Source organism: Cydia fagiglandana, chromosome 1, assembly GCF_963556715.1.
Source record: "Cydia fagiglandana chromosome 1, ilCydFagi1.1, whole genome shotgun sequence".
NCBI classification, from domain to species: domain Eukaryota; kingdom Metazoa; phylum Arthropoda; class Insecta; order Lepidoptera; family Tortricidae; genus Cydia; species Cydia fagiglandana.
In genome coordinates this window covers 2378060-2397252 of record NC_085932.1, presented here as the reverse complement: position 1 = coordinate 2397252, position 19193 = coordinate 2378060, and the positions used below count along the sequence as shown (strand labels likewise).

The following is a 19193-nucleotide window of genomic DNA, read 5'->3' as shown; positions in this document are numbered from 1 at the left end:
TACAATCTTACACCTTCATTTTCACTTATGAGAGATTTTTTTTGAATAAAACTATCCTATATGTTCTTCCCCGGAACTCAAAATCTAAATCGGTTCAGCGGTTATTGGATCCCCATACAAATTTCCACCTCCCTTTTCACACCCTTAAGGGATGATTTTTGAGATTAAAAGTATGCTATGTTATTCCCTGGGATGGGACTCAAACTATCTCTGTACCAAATTTTAACTAAATTGGTTATTGGTTGGTATTGGTTGGTTGGCAGTTTAGGCGTGAAGTAGAAAAAAAAAAGTATATTTTCATATTTTATGTGTTTTTACTTCGGAACGGTATCATTATGATATCATAAATGAATTCGGCATCCCTGATTTATATGAAAACGATACCAAACTTGACTTAGTAGCTTAAATGACATAGATATCAAGATCAAGTTGAGACCCCCCCCCCTAAAATTTCCATCAAAAATCTCGGTGGCTCCACTTCTTAAATCCATCCTTGGGTCCTAAGGACCGGATCTGCCAAAGGAAATCTCTTGTTCACGCAACGCCGTATTGTAGGCCCAGCACCTCCCGCTATAGGGTGCCTACTCAACAAATGGGCCTATTTTTATTCTGTTGTAAAAAAAATCCGATTGGTTCCGCGCGGTCATCAAAAACCGATTGACTCGTTTCGCATCAGTTGCCAAGCCACCACAACGGTACTTATTGTGACACAGATCTTAATACAAGAGATGTGTCACCGCAGTTTAAGACAAAAGGGAACGACCGCCTCGAAACCGATTTTCCATACAAACGTGTTCCCCATTTTCTTCTCTGGATAATAACATTATTGAAAATATTTTTTACACAATTTGATGTATTTTTAGTGTTCCGTACAAAACTTTGTTTACGGAACACTTATGGGATCACTTCGGTCTTGCAAATCAGTTAAATACGCTTTTCTCAGAGACCGTTTGACAAAGATACCTAAAATTTGGAACAGTTATAGCAATTACCACCACTCATATTGTGAATAAGTCAAAACTGCTCATTTCTTATTAAAGGGGGAAATTTAGGGGGTTGAGAGGGGTAGGCTGAAACTTTTTTCATTTGTAAGAATCGTGTGGGGTACCATTAGAAAGCTTGCAGAAAATTGAGTCGATGGACTGATTTTGACTTCATTTTAGACTGCAATAGTTTCGTCAAAAAATGCATTTAAAGTTGTAAGTTTTCATACAAAAATTTTCACCTCTGTCCTGGCGATTTTCGCGAAAACTATAGCTAACAGGCAGCTGACCAGTCAATACCCAACTTAAAGAAGCATGGAGACGGCGGGAAAATTATCAGCTTAACTTTATCTTTATTAGTTTTTCAACTGCAGCTTGACCTTTGGTTGCTTAGGGCTAGCTAACTGATGCTTACACTGGTCAATTCATATTAGGCGAGAAACATCCTTAGTTAAAACTTTGGCATTGAAATTTATGACTTATGTCTTTGACATAAAGTTTAATTCTGCTTGCTTATTTTTGTTGGATATTTAATTTTATCTTAATAGCCTACTATAAGTATGAGAGAGATCTACAAAATACGACCTTATTATATTGCAAATAAGTTTCAATTTCGAACGGGCTTTCCAAGCAATGGACTAGCATCTCAAAAATCTGAAAAATTCAAATTAAGAATTCCGTTCTTGACTGTCGTTGTGTTTTTTTTTCCACAATAGGACACATAGAGTTAGTAAGGCGTATAGAGATAATAAAGTCATTTAATATTTATGAACAGCTTTGGCCTCATGTATAGATTTTATTGAGAGTATCTGATTCGTCGAAACAATATACACAATATTCCTTTTCATTAAGTACCATTACATTTCTGTATTAATTGTATAATTATAATATCTATTAATTATATTCAGTACTTATGTATATTTTTGAACGGATCGGTGAGCAACAAGATTCAGGGCTATAACCGCGAAAATAGAAGTTCGCAAATTGCGAGCATTTTTCTCTGTCACTCTAATTACGCCTTCATTGGAGTAAAAGAGAAAGATCCCCGCAAATTGCGAATTTCGGTTTACGCGGTAGCCCCTCAGTCCTGTTACGAGAAAATAATATTTAATTAAATAATTTTGGAAGACATTAATAAATAGTACCTATATGACAGTTAAATATCGCAGTTTTTTAGAAACAAAGGTAAAATTGACGAAATATTTAAAGTAAGCCGATCTTGTTTTTTAGCAGTTCTAAATAATATTAAAGTCTATATATATGGCATAGAACTAGAAACAAAATCAAATAAAAAATAATAATGAGTTCTAAATTCAAATTGAAGGAGTTATGTTACATTTTAAGGTATTATAGGCCAAGCGCGCACCACGATATAAATTTTTGCGACACGATTTTAGAATCGCGCTGTAATATATCGCAGAAAATTCACTGCGCGCACTGCGATGAAAATGAAAAAGTCGACCAGTCGCTTGTCATGCAACGTGTCTTTAATATGCGATTGCTGTATGACTGGTGATCCCCGTCTATTTCCATAATTAAATGGTCAACATCTAGCGTCTCATTTTGAGACTCCATTGGAGGTGCAGGTGCCGAGATGTTGGGGTTTGGAGAGCGAAATGCCGACTGAGGTCCGGCCGGGGTGCGATTTTATTATCATAGTGCGCGCGGGGCCATACAACTCCGCATGCTGCAATTCACTTTGCGACAATCGCGTCGCGAACAATTGCGGAAAAATGTGACAAATCACAATTTAAAAATCGCTGCGATTTTTTTGTCGCATATGCGCGCACTAACATATAAACACATACGTTGCATTTCTGCGACAAAATTATCGCAGGACAAAAAATCGTGGTGCGCGCTTGGCCTTACTCTAAATTATTATAATACATCAAGCATTCGCGAGATGCTCGACTTCGGTATTCAAACACAAATCAATAGTACAAGAATCTAACTAAATGCAAAGGCCGAAGGAGCGATTCGAAGATCCGAAGCGTCCGACAGACGCGCGCCTCCCGTAACTTTTCCAAGTATTTTTAAGTACAAGTGTCTAAGTCGCAAAATCCAAAGGCTGAAGTCGCATTGGGCCGAAAGTCCGAAGCATCCAGGAGGTCAGTTCTAAACACAGGTAATTAATACAAGTGTCTAAATGCGAAGGCCGGAGGCCGAGCTCCGCGTAGGGCCGAAGGCCCGACGCCTGCAAGATGTCAGTGGTTAAACACAGAACTGACAGCCTGGACGCTTCGGGCCTTCGGCCCTACGCGGAGCTCGGCCTTCGGCCTTCGCATTTAGATACTTATACTATTGTTCTGTAGGAAGAGGCTGGAGGCTTTCGAGATGTGGTGCTGGCGTCGAATGGCAAAGATCAGTTGCACTGAAAAGAAAACTAACGAAGAGGTTTTACGCATAGTAGGAGAGAGGAGGAGTTTGTTAAGAACTATAGACAATAGAAGAGGAAGGATGCTTGGGCACCTGATACGACACGACGAATTCATCAAAAATATCATAGAAGGGAAAGTTGAAGCAAACAGGAAGAGGGGAAGGCCAAGGAGAGCGTACATGGATCAAATAAAGGAAAAGATCAACGTCGTGTCGTATCGGGCTGTCAAAGAGAAGGCGGAGGACCGCCAAACATGGAAATTGCTCCACCGACAAGAGTGGCTCTTAAATATATGATGATGATGACTATTGTTCTGTGTTTAAGTACTAACATCCTGGACGCTTCGGGCCTTCGGCCCTACGCGGAGCTCGGCCTTCGGCTTTCGCATTTAGACACTTGTACTATTGTTCTGTGTTAAAGCACTGACATCCTGGACGCTTCGGGCCTTCGGGCTACGCGGAGGTCGGCCTTTGGCCTTCACATTTAGACACTTGTACTATTGCTCTGTGCTAAAGCGATGACATTTTGCTAAAGCTCGGCCTTCGGCCTTCGCACTTAGACACTTTGTACTATTGTTCTGTGTGTGTAGTTGAATACGGTACCCTAAAAACAGGCAAACAACCTCTGTAAAATGTAACGATGCGAGCGGTACGGCTACCATCAGTTTGGCATTGACATAAACGCTACCGTGGGCGTGAACGTAATTTACTTTCTATGCATCTCACTCGTACTGACATATTAGTGCGAAAGAGATATACCTATAGGAAGTAAATTACGTTCACGATATCGTTTATGTCAATGCCAAACTGATGGTAGCCGTACGGAACACTAAATGCCTCGAGCTATCTCGGACTTGGCCAAATTATTATCATAGCTATGGATCATAGCACGATATATGATATCATAGCACGGACATTGACATATTTTCCATAAAGTCAATATCCAGGTAAGAAAATGAGGACTGCATTTGAATGGAGAATCGATCGTCCCCATGACTCTTAACTTCCGAAATGCTGTCACTTGACATAGTGTAAGTAGTAAGTATAAGTATAGTCGCACCAAACAAAGTCTGTAGCGGATTTGATAGCCCACGCAGTGTAAGTGTTATGTATACGTCATAATTTCATAGAAGTTTGACGTTTAAAATGACACTTGCACTGCGTGGGCTATCAAAATCGCTGCAGACTTTTTACGGTCTGATTTATAGTAAAGGACTGATAGCCGTGCGGGTTGCAAACCCGGAGGTCATAGTTCGATACCCCACTCGGGCGATTGATTAAAATGACTACGGTACGATATCATTTGATAAGTATAAACACGCATCTATAAATCTCATCGTAACCGAAGGGTTAAAACCCTTCGGTTATAGGTAAGTACTGTACTTTTAAATTTCTAGCTAAACGCGTAGGCACATTTAATCGGTTGCAATATATTCGCTGCAAGCAACAAAATAGGTAACTATCAAAGTGAGTAAGTGAGTGATCTTATCACTTGGTCGCAATGAGACAATGTACGTACAAAAATATGAGAATTACCATGGCTGTGTTAAACCTCGCAAACGGTGAATCCAGTAGGTAGGTAATTACGTAAATTAAATGATCACGTTTAGAATGGCTGAAACAAGAAAAGATTTCATAATATTTTTTATTGTTATTCAGGACCTTTATAGGTACGTTCTACATATCGGGCAATATCGGCCCTATCAAGTCTGCTTCTTATGTTGCATAATATTTGATATGCTATATTCCCTTCATCGTATACTAAATTAGTGTCCACAATGAATTGGTCATCAGTGGCGAGGCGCACATAAAACTGTGGCAAAACAATTCAAGAAAAAGTTGATGTTTACTGAAATTGATTAGCAGTAGGTACACTTTTACTGCTTACATGGGTAAGCCATGTAAGGACATGGCATAATAATTGCGTTTAAATTCCATCAATCTGTTGCAGTTTCCATGCGCTGCTATTCTGTATTAAAATAGGTACTGTACTATTAACTTATTCTGTGGTTTGGCACAATGGCTACTGTTCGGTAACCCCGGCCTTTACCGAGGTTTCCAATTCAATAGGGCAGTGACTCGTCACGCCAGCGTATCGTACCGATCGCCGAACGAGCGAGTTTTATTCGCACAAACCAGTACCGTTAACATGACCTTTCATTGTTGCCAACTTAGCAATAAAGTGCTAAATTTAGCATTTTTTGAAGGTACTTAGGTCTCATCTCAATTGGCAACTTTTATATAAATTTTAGCACCCAACTTATTAAACACTAAGGCGACATCGAATATTGTAATGACGTTCATTCGATATATATATTAAACAAGCTTCAAATAGATTTCGAATGTTAGATTCGGTATTTTTCGATGATATCCAGAGTGCCTAGCCAAGATGCCAATCGTACGCGCTGTTGCGAACGATACGGTAATTTCTCTCTATCACTAACACGACCGAATGTATGAAACAGACAATTTTTTTTCGTGATTACGGCATCAAGTCCCACAACTCCCATATTAAAAGTTGTCCAGTATTGAGGTCTGTCATGGGCCCCTCTCCTCCAATTCGGGCCCGCTACCATTTTAAGTCCGTCCTCCCAACTTATTCTAGAGATATTAAAGAATAGTTAATTAAATCTAAATGAGAATCAAAAATTTTAAATAAACATATTGTTACATTTTTTACATCCATGACTCAGAAACGCCTAATCATGCTCATCACACAAATAAACTTTTGCCCCTCCACTATTATAATATAAGTAAACATTCAAGTAATTATATCGCCAGGTTGTTTATAAAATTATAAAAAAAACTACAAGTGACGTCACGCTCTCTGGTGCCTTGGTTAAAAACTTGTCAGTTTGACCGCAGGCGCAAGTAAGCGGATCTCTAACGGCCTTGACTTGACTACTAAAATAATTGCTATAAAGTATAAACAAATAATTTTCATTCTTTTAAATAGGGAGTATTACTGCAATGTTATGCCGCCAGAGTGCAGCACTAGTACACCTAGTAAACCATAGAGTAACTTATATGTTTTTGACAAGTTTTCACTATGACATTGATGCATCAAGGCGGTTTGTTTACAGATGCAACAAGCACAAACCAGAACTTGCATGTAATTTTCATTACATTATTATACCTATTTAGGTAAATTTCGGTATCTGATCAAACTTTTGCAGTTTACTTTATTAGTCGGCAATGTAACGTAAATTGCATGCTATTTCTTACTAGTCTACGCCTCGCTTAAAAATAGTTTTTTTTTATAACTGATAAAATTATTTGTTCCAGAGTTTATCAGCAACACTACTATACTACAACCGAAAATACGGCATGCGAGCATCAGGGGTCCTATTCTTCTTCTGGCTATTCCTAGTGATAGCCGGCATCCCCCAGCTGCGGTCTGAAATCATCCTTCACAACCAGAAGAGAGACGACGAGAACGTGCAATATGCGTTCGTCAGTTATTGCCTGTACTACATGTTGGCGGTAGTCATGTTTCTACTCAACTGCTTTGCCGACTTAGCGCCTAGAGATACGCCGTACAAATATGAAAAGGTAAATATTTAAATGCTACTAACATAATACTTCGTACCAGATAACATTAAACTCTAGAAGATGACAGATTCAGAGACTAAACGTTTTCTGTTAAGGTGTAAGGATTATTCCCACTAGTTACCATTACCACCAAGTTGTTATCTGTGGTAACTACTGGGAATCTTTTCCCCACCCTTTACCACTGGTAATTGTTCCATCTAAGGTTCTAAGCTAATTTGGTTGTCAATATTAAAGTCCGTGACTGTGGTGTATAGCGAACAACTTCAAATTCGATACAACGTAAACGTGTAGAAGCAAATTGTGGACAGTGAGAGTAATGACACCCGTCATCGAGCGTTGTTGGCCTCGGCCTCTTTAGGTGTTTTATACGGAAACTTTCTTTATGCATATATTGTTGGCTTGCAATTAGAATATACACTTCCGTCACTTTATATTATATTTTTTAATAAGAATATTGTATTGTTTATATACTTAAGTCGCTGAAATGGGTGGAAATATTTTCTTCTTCGTTATTTTATTTAGAACTAGATTTGGAGTTGATAATCGAAAAATGTTAGGTACTTATTGAATGTCATCCTATAAATTGCACTTTAAATAACCATTTTTAATTCTGACTTATTTAATCTACTGAATAGAGAATACAGTATAAAATACTTCCACCGTAACAACCATTGGAAAACTTATTTTCATCACACTTGCTCGAAAAAGATCTTATTTAATACTAAAGAACAAAGGCCTATATTTTTCTTTTGGATGGAATTGACACTGTATAATTATACAGACATGTTCACAAGAGATTCAATGTCGCTGATGAAATGAATGTCACCTTAACATTGTCACCTTTTCATTAAATTTTGTAAACAACTGTACTTTATCGTCTGACAAAACAAACTGCATAATCCTTTGTTTTACACTACCCCAACACTACAATCTGTTAAAAAATAACTGACAAAGCGAGGGCCGATATAGGTCGAGGAGAAAATGTGCATTTATGCTCGAGTTATACTTTGCTTTTCACTTCGATTGCGAGAATAATATACAGATTTTTTATTTATTTAGTCTGAAACTACGAGTAGTAACAGTCATATATTCTCATTTATTCTATTCTCAATAAACTATGGGTATTTAACAACAACCACTGTACTATACTTTTTTCAATAAATTATTTGTATTTGTATATAAACATATTCAATATGCCATAAGAAGCAACAACGGAAAATCAACAAAAATGCCTGGAATTTCATAATACTGAATTATACTGAAGTAGGTAAGTACTAAGTAGTTAATAAAAATACTAGTCAAACTAATGTAAAACCCTGAATATTGAGGAATACGACGCAAGGAGGAGGAATATAAATATAATTATTAAACACGCATATATCGATGACAAGGAAAATCCTAGACTGCGATCGCTTTACTAATAAGTTTTGAGTCAAAAGTTTTGAGTCAAGTAACTGTGGCAACGAAATATTCAACGTGTTCGATATTTATAAACTTGTATTCAGTTAGACCAAGATAAGTCTGCAACGATTTTGATAGCACACGCAGTACAATAGTTATTTTAAACGTCAAACTTCTATGAAATTATACCGTATAAAAAACACTTCCTGCTCCCCGTGTGCTATCAAAATCGTTGCAGACTTATCTTAGTCTAACACTAACTTTAACGGCTTCTACATCAGCATTTTACACTTAAATTTGTTCGCCCAGAACCAATGCCCCGAGAGCGCATCAGGGTTCCCCAGCCGACTGACCTTCAGCTGGTTCGACCCGCTGGCCCTCACCGGGTTCCGCAGGAGCCTGACCGAGAGCGACCTCTGGGCGCTCAACCCGTCGGACTCCTCCAAGGAGGTCGTGCCCAAGTTTGACAAGTTCTGGGAAAGGTCGCTCAGGAAACAGGAGGTGTAAGTATATTGGGATCATTTTGTAGTCTGGCCGCTTTTTTTTTCAGGGTCATTATGTCGATGAGCTTTTTTAGGGTTCCGTACCCAAATGGTAAAAACGGGACGCTATTACGAAGACTCCAGTGTCCGTCTCTCTGTCTGTCACCAGGCTGTATCTCATGAACCGCGAGACAGTTGAAATTTTCATAGGTGATGAATTTCTGTTGCCGCTATAACAACAAATAGTAAAAACAGAATAGAATAAATAATTAAGTTATTAAATAAAACAAACTTGTTTTTTTTTGCCGTTATGTACAAACACCTGCAATAATATGTTACTCTTTGAAGGCCGCAAAAATATATAACACGCTTTTATGGCACTACAAATAAGATCGTGTCAGATATTTTTGCGATCTTCGTAGTGCGACATATTATTGCAGGTGACTACATTCAAACTGTCGCCAGCTCTAGAGCTCACGTTACAACATTGCTTACAGTTCCAGCGAAACGCGAGCGACGTACAGCAAAACATCGGCCAGTGTCAACTTCAAGCCAGAAAGTGAAAGAAAACCCGCGTCCATATTACCTGCCATCTGTCTCGCCTTTGGTCCGCAATTCTTGTTCGGAACAACGCTGAAATTAGCCAATGATCTGTTGATGTTCGTGTCCCCACAGTTGCTCAAGTAAGTATTTTATTTAAAGTATTGTAAAATGAAAAGAAGCTCCACGTTAATTGTTGGCATAGTCTCTGGTTACCAGAGATATGAGATATTATACAGGGCGTTTGGTACATCGTTTGCCAAATTAAAACGGCAGATAGGTTGAGTCATTTGCTATCTTCTCAGGCCTAGACATTTTTAATTTGGTGCACAATTTTTTTTTTCACTTCTATGCCAGTTTTTCGTAAATTTCAAATTTTTACTTTCGTAGTACTTAGTAAAAAAAACCGTGGCCAATTTTGTTTTTCTAGGCCTGAGAAGATAGCAAATGACTCAACCTATCTGCCGTTTTAATTTGGCAAACGATGTGCAAACACCCTGTGTAAGAGTCCGGTAACGGCGGTAACAACACTGCTTCCAAAGTAAACGCTTTGGCGGGGTCGCCATGTAAGGTCGACTTTATAGGCCTTAATGAAAGCTGTTGAGTTAAGTTTATTGATTAAACACGTGTTAATTGTGTCATTTTTTTAATTTAATTTTGAATAGTTAATAAATGCTAAACACTAACTTAGTAATACGCAATTAAATTTGATCTCTTTCCGAAAAACATATAATACGTCGAATAGGGGCGTTTGCCCCTATTGATGATCGTTTGATCATCAACGGCTTGTAAGATTTACTCTTTCCAAAGAAAGTACCTACAAACAGTACAAATATATATATATCTATAATTTCACACGTAAGAAAAGTATTATTAAACTGTTTTTGTTTGTTTTCAGATACCTAATAGCCTTCATAGGAGATAAAGACACACCAGTATGGAAAGGCTACCTCTACGCGGTCGCCCTGCTCTTATGCGCCTCCATACAAACCATGCTCCTCGCGCACTACTTCACGAGAATGTACCTTGTGGGCATGAGAATAAGGACTGCCCTCACTAGCGCCATCTATAGGAAGTCGCTGAGGATGTCCAATGCGGCCAGAAAGGAGTCAACCGTGGGAGAGATTGTCAATTTGATGTCGGTGGACGCGCAAAGGTAAGATATAACATTATTTCACGTACTATAATTATCCGCATAAGGCCCAAGGTCCTAAGTTTTTCTTCAGTTAGTTTAAACTTAATCCATATGCCTATTGTATAGGGAATATTACGCGAAACTCTGCGTAGGCGGCGCCGCTACCACTATCTGTCACAATCTGGGGGTCTACCGCGAAACCTAACTCTAACCTCTCCATCACTCTTGCATATTCGAGCGATAAAGAGGCAGATAACATAAATTTCGATTTTCGCGTTTCCCGGTAGGCCCTTGTTAACAAACCGCCTTGATGCATCAATGTCATATTTTATTGTCTGTGAAAACTTGCCAAAACAGCAGTTTAAAGGCACAGTATGTATAAGTTAGTCTATGAGTTTACTAGAGGCGGTAGTGCTGCACTCTGGCGGCAGAACATTGCAGTAATATCCCCTATTGGATTGGAACAGAGTTGCATTTCTTTTGAATCGTAAAATTTCCAAACAAATAAAAATCCACTGTATTCCCTGCGCTATAGGTTCAAATTACAGTGGCAAATTTTGGATTTTTCATTTGTGTGACTGGGCCTTAAGTAGGAAGTTAGAGGCTTACAATAAAACGGTTTAACTCACATATTTTTAGTTATTAAAGTTGCGCGACATGTTTCACCCTTTTGCCTATATTCACACTTGCATGGACGTTGCAAGAGTAAAAGAGATAGTCGGTCACTTTGATTAGTAGATATGGTGTGATAGTAAAAAGATAACTTGATGAAAATAGTTCAAGGCCGTCCACATTGACAATTTGGTTTCTATGGAAGCGCGGGGAAGATAAGATAATCTCGATATCTATTAAAATTAGACCGAGATAAGTCTGCAACGATTTTAATAGCATACGCAGTGCAAGTGTTATTTATACGTTATAATAGATGTTTGACGTTTAAAATAACAAACTGCGTATATGCTTCTTAGTTCAACACTACTACTCTACCTCGAATACGAGTATTCGACACTGACTCATATTACTTTCAAAACTTTCCTAAACACTCAGACTACAGTATTTTTTGTATAGAACCTTATTAACTCTCATGAACCCTCCGCCATAAAGCCGCTCTCATACAATCGAAGTTACGCTCTTATTTTCAAAAATTCTAATACAAATAAAAAGGATGGGCAAAACTTTTGTATGTATAACGTTCGGAGGGTACATTTTTTATCGAGATTTATGGGTTGGTCCCATAGTAAAAATTGCTCAGTATAATCCCAAAACCTCCCTGGCAACGGGAATGCATATTGGCCACACTGTATATCTATCGATATATTTATTCAGGTATCTTAGACAACAATAATATTTAATTAAGAGTGTTTCCTTACTATCGGAATTCAAACAAAAACTGTAAAACAAGTATAAGTAAAGATAATATGAGTATTACTCAAACTAAACAAGCAGTTCCGTGAACCGACGTCCTTGTAATAATTATCCGAACGCAACGTAAACGCAGACATGTATCCAAACATACGATGATCACTTACGTGAAAGATAAATGAGTCGCTTAACTTCAAACTCGGGTAAATCCATCTGTCAGATTATGCGATTTTGGTATTAATAAAACGTAATGGGTAGATATTTGCTGAGAGGGTCCAATGGATTTACCCGAGTTTGAAGTTAAGCGACACAAATGCCGCTAATAACAGAGGGGCTACCGCGAAAACCGAAATTCACAAATTGCGGGGATCTTTCTCTTTTACTCCAATGAAGGCGTAATTAGAGTGACAGAGAAAAATGCCCGCAATTTGCGAACTTCGATTTTCGCGGTTATAGCTGTTACCTGTCTTTCAGCCGTATTCAAATAATGAGATACGTCAAATAAGTACTAGACATTGAAACGATATGGATTGGATATGTCAATGTCAAACAAGTGTCAAAATTAACGTTTTTGTTTGAAGAAAAGTGAAAGTCGAATACTAAGTCGGCTGTATGTGTCTAAATGAAAATAAAGAGTTAATACACTATTTTTTATGTTTGTACGTTTATAGGCTTCCGTACCCAAAGGGTAAAAACGGAACCCTATTATATATAAGACTTCACTGTTCGTCTGTTTATCACCAGGCCGTATCTCATGAACCGTAATAGCAGATGAAATTTTCACAGATGATGTATTTCTGTTATCGCTATAACAACAAATGCTAAAAACAGAATGAAATAAATATTTAAGTGGGGCTCGCATACGACAAACGTGATTATTTGCCGTTTTTTTGCGTAATGGTACGGACGGAACCCTTCGTGTGCGACTCCGACTCGCACTTGGCCGGTTTTCATATCCTTTTCTGTATGTTGTGGCTTTAAATAAATGTATCGTGTTTCCTACTTTTTAATAAATAGTGAATTTTTATGGTTCCGTACCCAAAGGGTAAAACGGGACCCTATTACTAAGACTTCGCTGTCCGTCCGTCCGTCTGTCACCAGGCTGTATCTCACGAACCGTGATAGCTAGACAGTTGAAATTTTCACAGATGATGTATTTCTGTTGCCGCTATAACAACAAATACTAAAAACAGAATAAAATAAAGATTTAAATGGGGCTCCCATACAACAAACGTGATTTTTGACCAAAGTTAAGCAACGTCGGGAGTGGTCAGTACTTGGATGGGTGACCGTTTTTTTTTTGCTTTTTTGTTTTTTGTTTTTTTTGCATTATGGTACGGAACCCTTCGTGCGCGAGTCCGACTCGCACTTGCCCGGTTTTTTTGAGTATACAAAACACAAACTACCCAGGTTTTCCACGCCCCGTGCGGTGTCATCGTTTTAGGTTCCCTAACCAAACACTCCGCCCATATCTAATCAAGTCACATCTACCTCGATTATGTGAGTGTAGGTGATTTTGTAAATACCTGTTTTCGCGTTTTCCGGGTTGGCCTTATAGTAATAATGATTCACTATGTTCACCATTCAATGTATTGTCAGACGTAACAAAATTATCCTGTTATGTGTTTACCAAAAATGTGTTGAATAAAACTGGTAAATTTATAAAAAATACATAGACTACTGTCAGCAGCCTCTGTTTTGTGAGTTTAAAAGCGCGCGAGTGATCGCAACGCATGGTGCTTTTTATAGTAGTTTATGTGACTGTACATAATGAAGGGCATTAAACACGAGTGTGGGTTTAAGAAACGAACGAAGTGAGTGCGTGTCAAATGTGACACTGACACAACTGATGTTCAAACAAAAACGTCACGTTTGACACTGACACAACTAATCGATATCGTTTCTAGATCTATTTATTGACGTATCTTAAAGTTCGAATCGGGCAGATACCACGATAAAAGCATGACCATTGTATTCCTACAGATCGTAAACATACACTCAACTTAAGCGGTTGCGCTCTTTCAAAAGAATTATGGGAGCGCCAATCTGTGATGACCGTGAGTCGTACATGCTCCATCTAATAGCTAGTGATCTGTATACTTCACCATAACTGTTTGTGTGTTATTACTTGGTCGCTGTGGCAACTCGTTTTAGAATTTCACACACATTATGAATATTGTAGGCCGTCACCTAGTCATTGGACGATTAAGTGACATAATGACCGGAACATGACGATATGTGTAAAGTCCCTTTCATAAATAGAACTCGTTTTGTTGTGCAATAGCACTTTTTGGTTATTAATAATAATAACGAAAGGTTAGCTTGTCAATGTGTCACCACTAGAACTTAAAATTTAAATCGTCGATGAACTTTGGTCGCAGATTTTGACCATACCTCGTAACGTACTTACCAATGATTTACTTGGAACTTATTGGGTACTAGACTAGAGTTAGACCAAGAATAGTCTGCAACGATTTTCATAGCAGACGCAGTGCAAGTGTTATTTTAAACGTCAAAATTCTATGAAATTGTGACGTATAAATAACACTTGCACTACGTGTGCTATAAAATCGCTGCAGACTTTTCATGGTCTGACTCTACCAATGTTCTACTTGGAATTTATCGGGTATAGAATGAATATGGAGGGATGTAAGAGGAAACCCAAGGCAAAGGTGGATGAATTGTGTGGGAGATGACATAAAAAGAAAGGTGAATAACGAGATGATGAATGACTGAGAGGTATGGAGGAAAAAAACATGCTGCCCCGACCCCAAATGAAAGGGGAAAAGGGAAGCGAATGTGTTATTCCATAATTAATCATTCGGTCCATTCGCCTCTTCATTTTGATCAATTTAGCCCAGTCACGTTATGCATTTGATAAGTTCGCTTATCAGACTATTGTGATAAGAAAATTACTCGTACATAAATGACAGTGATTGATAAGCGGCGAATCGCGTAATGTCAATAAATAGCTGAAGTAACTATAGTAGTTAGCAAATAATGAAATACTCAAAACAACAAACTAACTGTTCTACACCACACATCTGACAACTACAGTTCGCATACAGTGAACAATTAAATCGGATTGCTATACTTTCCTTAGTTCAAGATAAATAATAATACTACGTCACAGAATAAATAATAGTACTAGGTACAGAAGATTCACTCTCTAATGCTCTAGTTTCCTAGGATAGCGGTGCCGTCATATAGCGGCCGTCTCCATACAAATACTATGACATCCATATTTAACCGTATTATTGAGTATGGAGACGGCCACTATATGGCGGCACCGCTATCCTAGGAAAACCGATCTTAACAAAACGCGTCTGTTACGATTAGAACAGATACGCCCGCTAGGTGGCGACAGCGCCAAAATCGGTGTGGGACGGATGTACATACTTGTAGCTTGTACCTGTGCAAAGCGACGAAATCGCGGAGTGAGCCACGCATGACTATGTATAGAATTTTCTCTGTCTAACGTAACTGATGTTTGACAACGAATTGTCACGAATCTTATTACCCCTCTCTAAGTTTTTCTGCCAACAAACTGTTCTGCAGTTTGGCAGATAAGTGCAATAATTACACTGTATTTTTTGTTTGGATTAAATAAATTAAAAAAAAAAGTAATTGATATAATCTGGCGTTGCTTTCCTGTTCCGCCAAATAAAAACGTCCTAGTCAATCCAATGAGTGCTAATTCGTTATACTTCGTGCGTATTGCATGCAATCAATTTTAACACCCTCCCGCTGGAAAAATATATACGCCACCAGAAGCATCATTTCGAGGTATACCTCCACACTCTAAATTCAAACTCACCAAACTCGAATTGCTACTCAGTCTCGGTTACGTCCGAGAATCTCGGGATATTTTGGCTGAGACTTGAGACTCGATGTTTGCCCGAGACCGAGATTCAGATCTCTGAACTTATTTATATGCGATATGGGCGTGCCTAATGCCTCTACCAAATTTCACTATCTTTTATCATGAACGTGTCAATTTCCTTCCATTACAGATTCCTAGAACTGACAGCATACCTTAACATGATCTGGTCAGCGCCGCTCCAGATCGCCCTGGCGCTCTACTTTCTATGGGGCATCCTCGGGCCGTCGGTGCTCGCCGGGCTGGCGGTGATGATCGTGCTGATCCCCGTCAACGGCGTCATCGCCAACAGAGTCAAGAGTCTGCAGATCAAGCAGATGAAATATAAAGACGAGAGGGTCAAGCTCATGAACGAGGTGCTCAACGGGATCAAGGTAAGTAAGGAGTAGATTAGTTCTTTTCTATTATTTATAAGGTCTTACTTACAGTCCGCCATCTTTTGTTTACGTCATAGCAAGGTAAGTTGGGCAGTCAATGAAAAAGTCAAGTTTTTAGGAGTGATTTATTAACTTTATTAATTTACTTTTTTTTTCTTTTCAGGTTTTAAAAATGTACGCGTGGGAGCTCAGCTTTCAGGACCAAATCCTTAAAATAAGAAACAAGGAGATGCACGTGCTCAAACAAACGGCGTACTTGAATTCGGCGACGTCCTTCATATGGTCTTGCGCTCCTTTCCTGGTGAGTCATTATATATATGTATTAATAAGCCTTTAATATTTCCCACCTGATTTTGAACATTATTTGAAAGTGATAGAGTTCAATTCTGCATAATTTCTGGAACTGGAGTAATGCTTCACACAACCTGGAGTAATGCTTCATAAAGGGTTTAGAATACTTTAGAAGTGTTTGGGCGACCACTAGCTGGCGCGGTTGCATTTCGGAGATCTCTCCATTTAGAATGTTTCGTCGTGAGGTGAAGCCTTGAATGCGAAGCTACTAGTCTGGGTTCGAATCTCGGTAAGAACAAATCTTCAGATGATTTACAAGAATGTCGGGTTCAGAATGTTGTAAGTAAGTATTTATTGTATGGGACGTGGGTAGACATGTGTAGTTTCCACCATTATTTAAACAATTTAGTTTCAATAAGACAGAGCGATTCGAGATGATCGAACGAATTCAAATCATTTACATTATCGAAATTCTCGTATGTTAAGTAATTAAAATCATGAATGAGCCGCATTGACAATGAATTTTTTTAATTTTCCAATAATTCATTTGAAAATATTGCCCTATAATTCTTGGCATATTAAAATATCTTGTCTTGTCTATATTACCCATTGCAATAACACTTATTATTGTGTCATCGTTATCAACGTATTATGTCAATAAAAAATCTGTATTGGTTTTTAATAATACTGATAAATATTATCTCTTGCCGATTTACACATGTTTATCGGTCATTACAATAGGATTATACATTTTCACTGATTTATAATTTATTGTGACATCATGTTTGATAGTAATCTTCGAGTTATTCAATTTTTCAAGCATCTTATTTTCTTTTATTTATTTAGTTAGTCATTTTTATTACGAGTTAACTAGAATTACGTGAATTTTACCGATACTTTTTTTTTTGCTAGGATAATCTGTTTTTTTTTTTCAGGTATCGTAACTTGTTTCGAAAATACCGGTATTCCAAATAAACCGGTAATATCTATTGATTCGTCTGTTAACATCAAATAAGAATACCGGTATTTTTGGACCAGTTACTAAAATCAAATTCACACAGAAATATATTATTATTATTTACTAGGTACCTATCAAGACCAAATTGACCAGAAATGACACTGACTTAACCGATACCGAAAATTTTTACTCTTCAATAAGTACTAGTACCCATACTGTTTCAAAGGTTTATGTAATTTATCATTATTTTAAATGCCAAATTAAATAAAAAAGAAATAAACATACACTGCCAACTACAAACTGTATATGTTAGTTATCATGTAATCTAGCGGTCGGCAACAAGCGGCTCGCGTGCCTCCCTGGCTATTTTGAATGTATAAATGTTGTCAAACAACGATGTCTGATAAAGTCACACATATTAACAAATGTGCGGGTGCGGCCCGCGTCAACTTCCTTAACTACGATGTGGCCCTTGGCTGCTAAAAGGTTGCCGACCGCTGATGTAATCTATCTACACAGAGTGACACATAAACAAATGTTTCTGTTCAAGGTGACCTTCCTCACTTTCTTTACGTATGTGATTAGCGACCCCACACACAACCTGACGGCAGAAAAGATATTCGTCTCGATGTCCCTATTTTTCATGATCCACCTGCCGTTAGGGCTGCTGCCCCTCATCGTGGTCTCAGTCATCGAGGTGACCTTGAAACCTGTACCACTAGCAGCACGTGACCGGCGGCTATGGTTCTTGTATACATAAACTAACAATCCATGCAATGCCATTGTAATCGGATGGTGAGAGTGGCTGGCTCTTTCTGTAATACTTCTTGAATGGCCGGGCATAGACAAATTAATGCTAAGCTGTGTAAATGAAAGATATTGTATCTGCTATGAGGTGAAGCTGTATGACCTTGAACATTATGCGTTAACTAGGTTTTAAAGCGCTTACGTTTGGCAAGCCAGTAGTATTTTTACTACCCGTCTTTTTCTCACAGTATTAATTAGAGAGTGCGGGTAATACATTATATACTGTCGCGCCGCTCCTGTGCTAGTCCTAAAGTTTCTTTAAACGTTGTTCATCGCCATGTACTTTAATTGTCAAATTGGTGGATACAATATTTTGGTTTACTATAATGCGTCATAGTGTGCATTTGTCTATAGATGGAAACAGCTCTACAAATCGTGGTTAAAAAAAAGTAAGCTCGCGGTCGGCTTACAGTCCAGTTATGTAACTTATGTAGGTCCTAAAGTATGAAGCGACGGATTTTTTATACTTCCCATAATAGATAGTGATGGCCAAATCGACCAAATATATCGTAACACATCTTTGTTTCTATGGTAATAAGTAATAATTCCGTACACGACGGGGAGTAGTTGATAACTCGAGATATTTCGGTAAAAAAGCCAATTTTACGGCATATGAATTTTAATTTCCCGATAAGTACTGAATAAAACATAATTAATTAATAATTATGTATCGCAACTTAGGTAATTAAAAAAGACCAAACTAAAATAATACGTATTTTTCGAAATATAGAGAAGTCTGTTTAAGAAAATCCGTAACCTCATACTTTATGACCTTATTCCTAACCGGTTTCGTAAAATGGTGTCGTAGGTGTCCCTGATGTCGTTCGGGTGCTATGTACTGGTAAATGACACCGAGGTGCTGGACTCTAAGAAGGCTTTCGTAGCGCTGTCTCTTTTCAACATCCTACGTTTCCCACTATCTATGCTGCCTAACGTTATATCCAATATCGTACAAGTAAGTTATATATTATTACATTTATGTGTTGTCTTACAAATTAGGATCGGCAAGGCTCGGATACCGGTCAAATTTTATGACCTTTATTTTAACT

At 38.1% G+C, this 19193-nt stretch overlaps 1 protein-coding gene across 3 annotated transcripts in view; it reads left to right on the top strand.

Moving 5' to 3' along the window:
* LOC134674862 (multidrug resistance-associated protein 1) overlaps window positions 1-19193 on the top strand; it is a 56949-nt gene that overhangs the window by 12886 nt on the left and 24870 nt on the right. For 2 of the 3 annotated variants that reach the window (XM_063533159.1, XM_063533048.1), the window contains exons 3-9: window positions 6645-6911; window positions 8622-8815; window positions 9292-9477; window positions 10233-10490; window positions 15845-16085; window positions 16252-16389; window positions 18953-19099. In XM_063533159.1, coding sequence (XP_063389229.1) covers window positions 6645-6911; window positions 8622-8815; window positions 9292-9477; window positions 10233-10490; window positions 15845-16085; window positions 16252-16389; window positions 18953-19099 — 1431 coding nt within the window. Of the gene's footprint in view, window positions 1-6644; window positions 6912-8621; window positions 8816-9291; window positions 9478-10232; window positions 10491-15844; window positions 16086-16251; window positions 16390-17887; window positions 18035-18952; window positions 19100-19193 lie in introns of all 3 variants that reach the window. The other variant, XM_063533107.1, reaches the window with a different exon arrangement.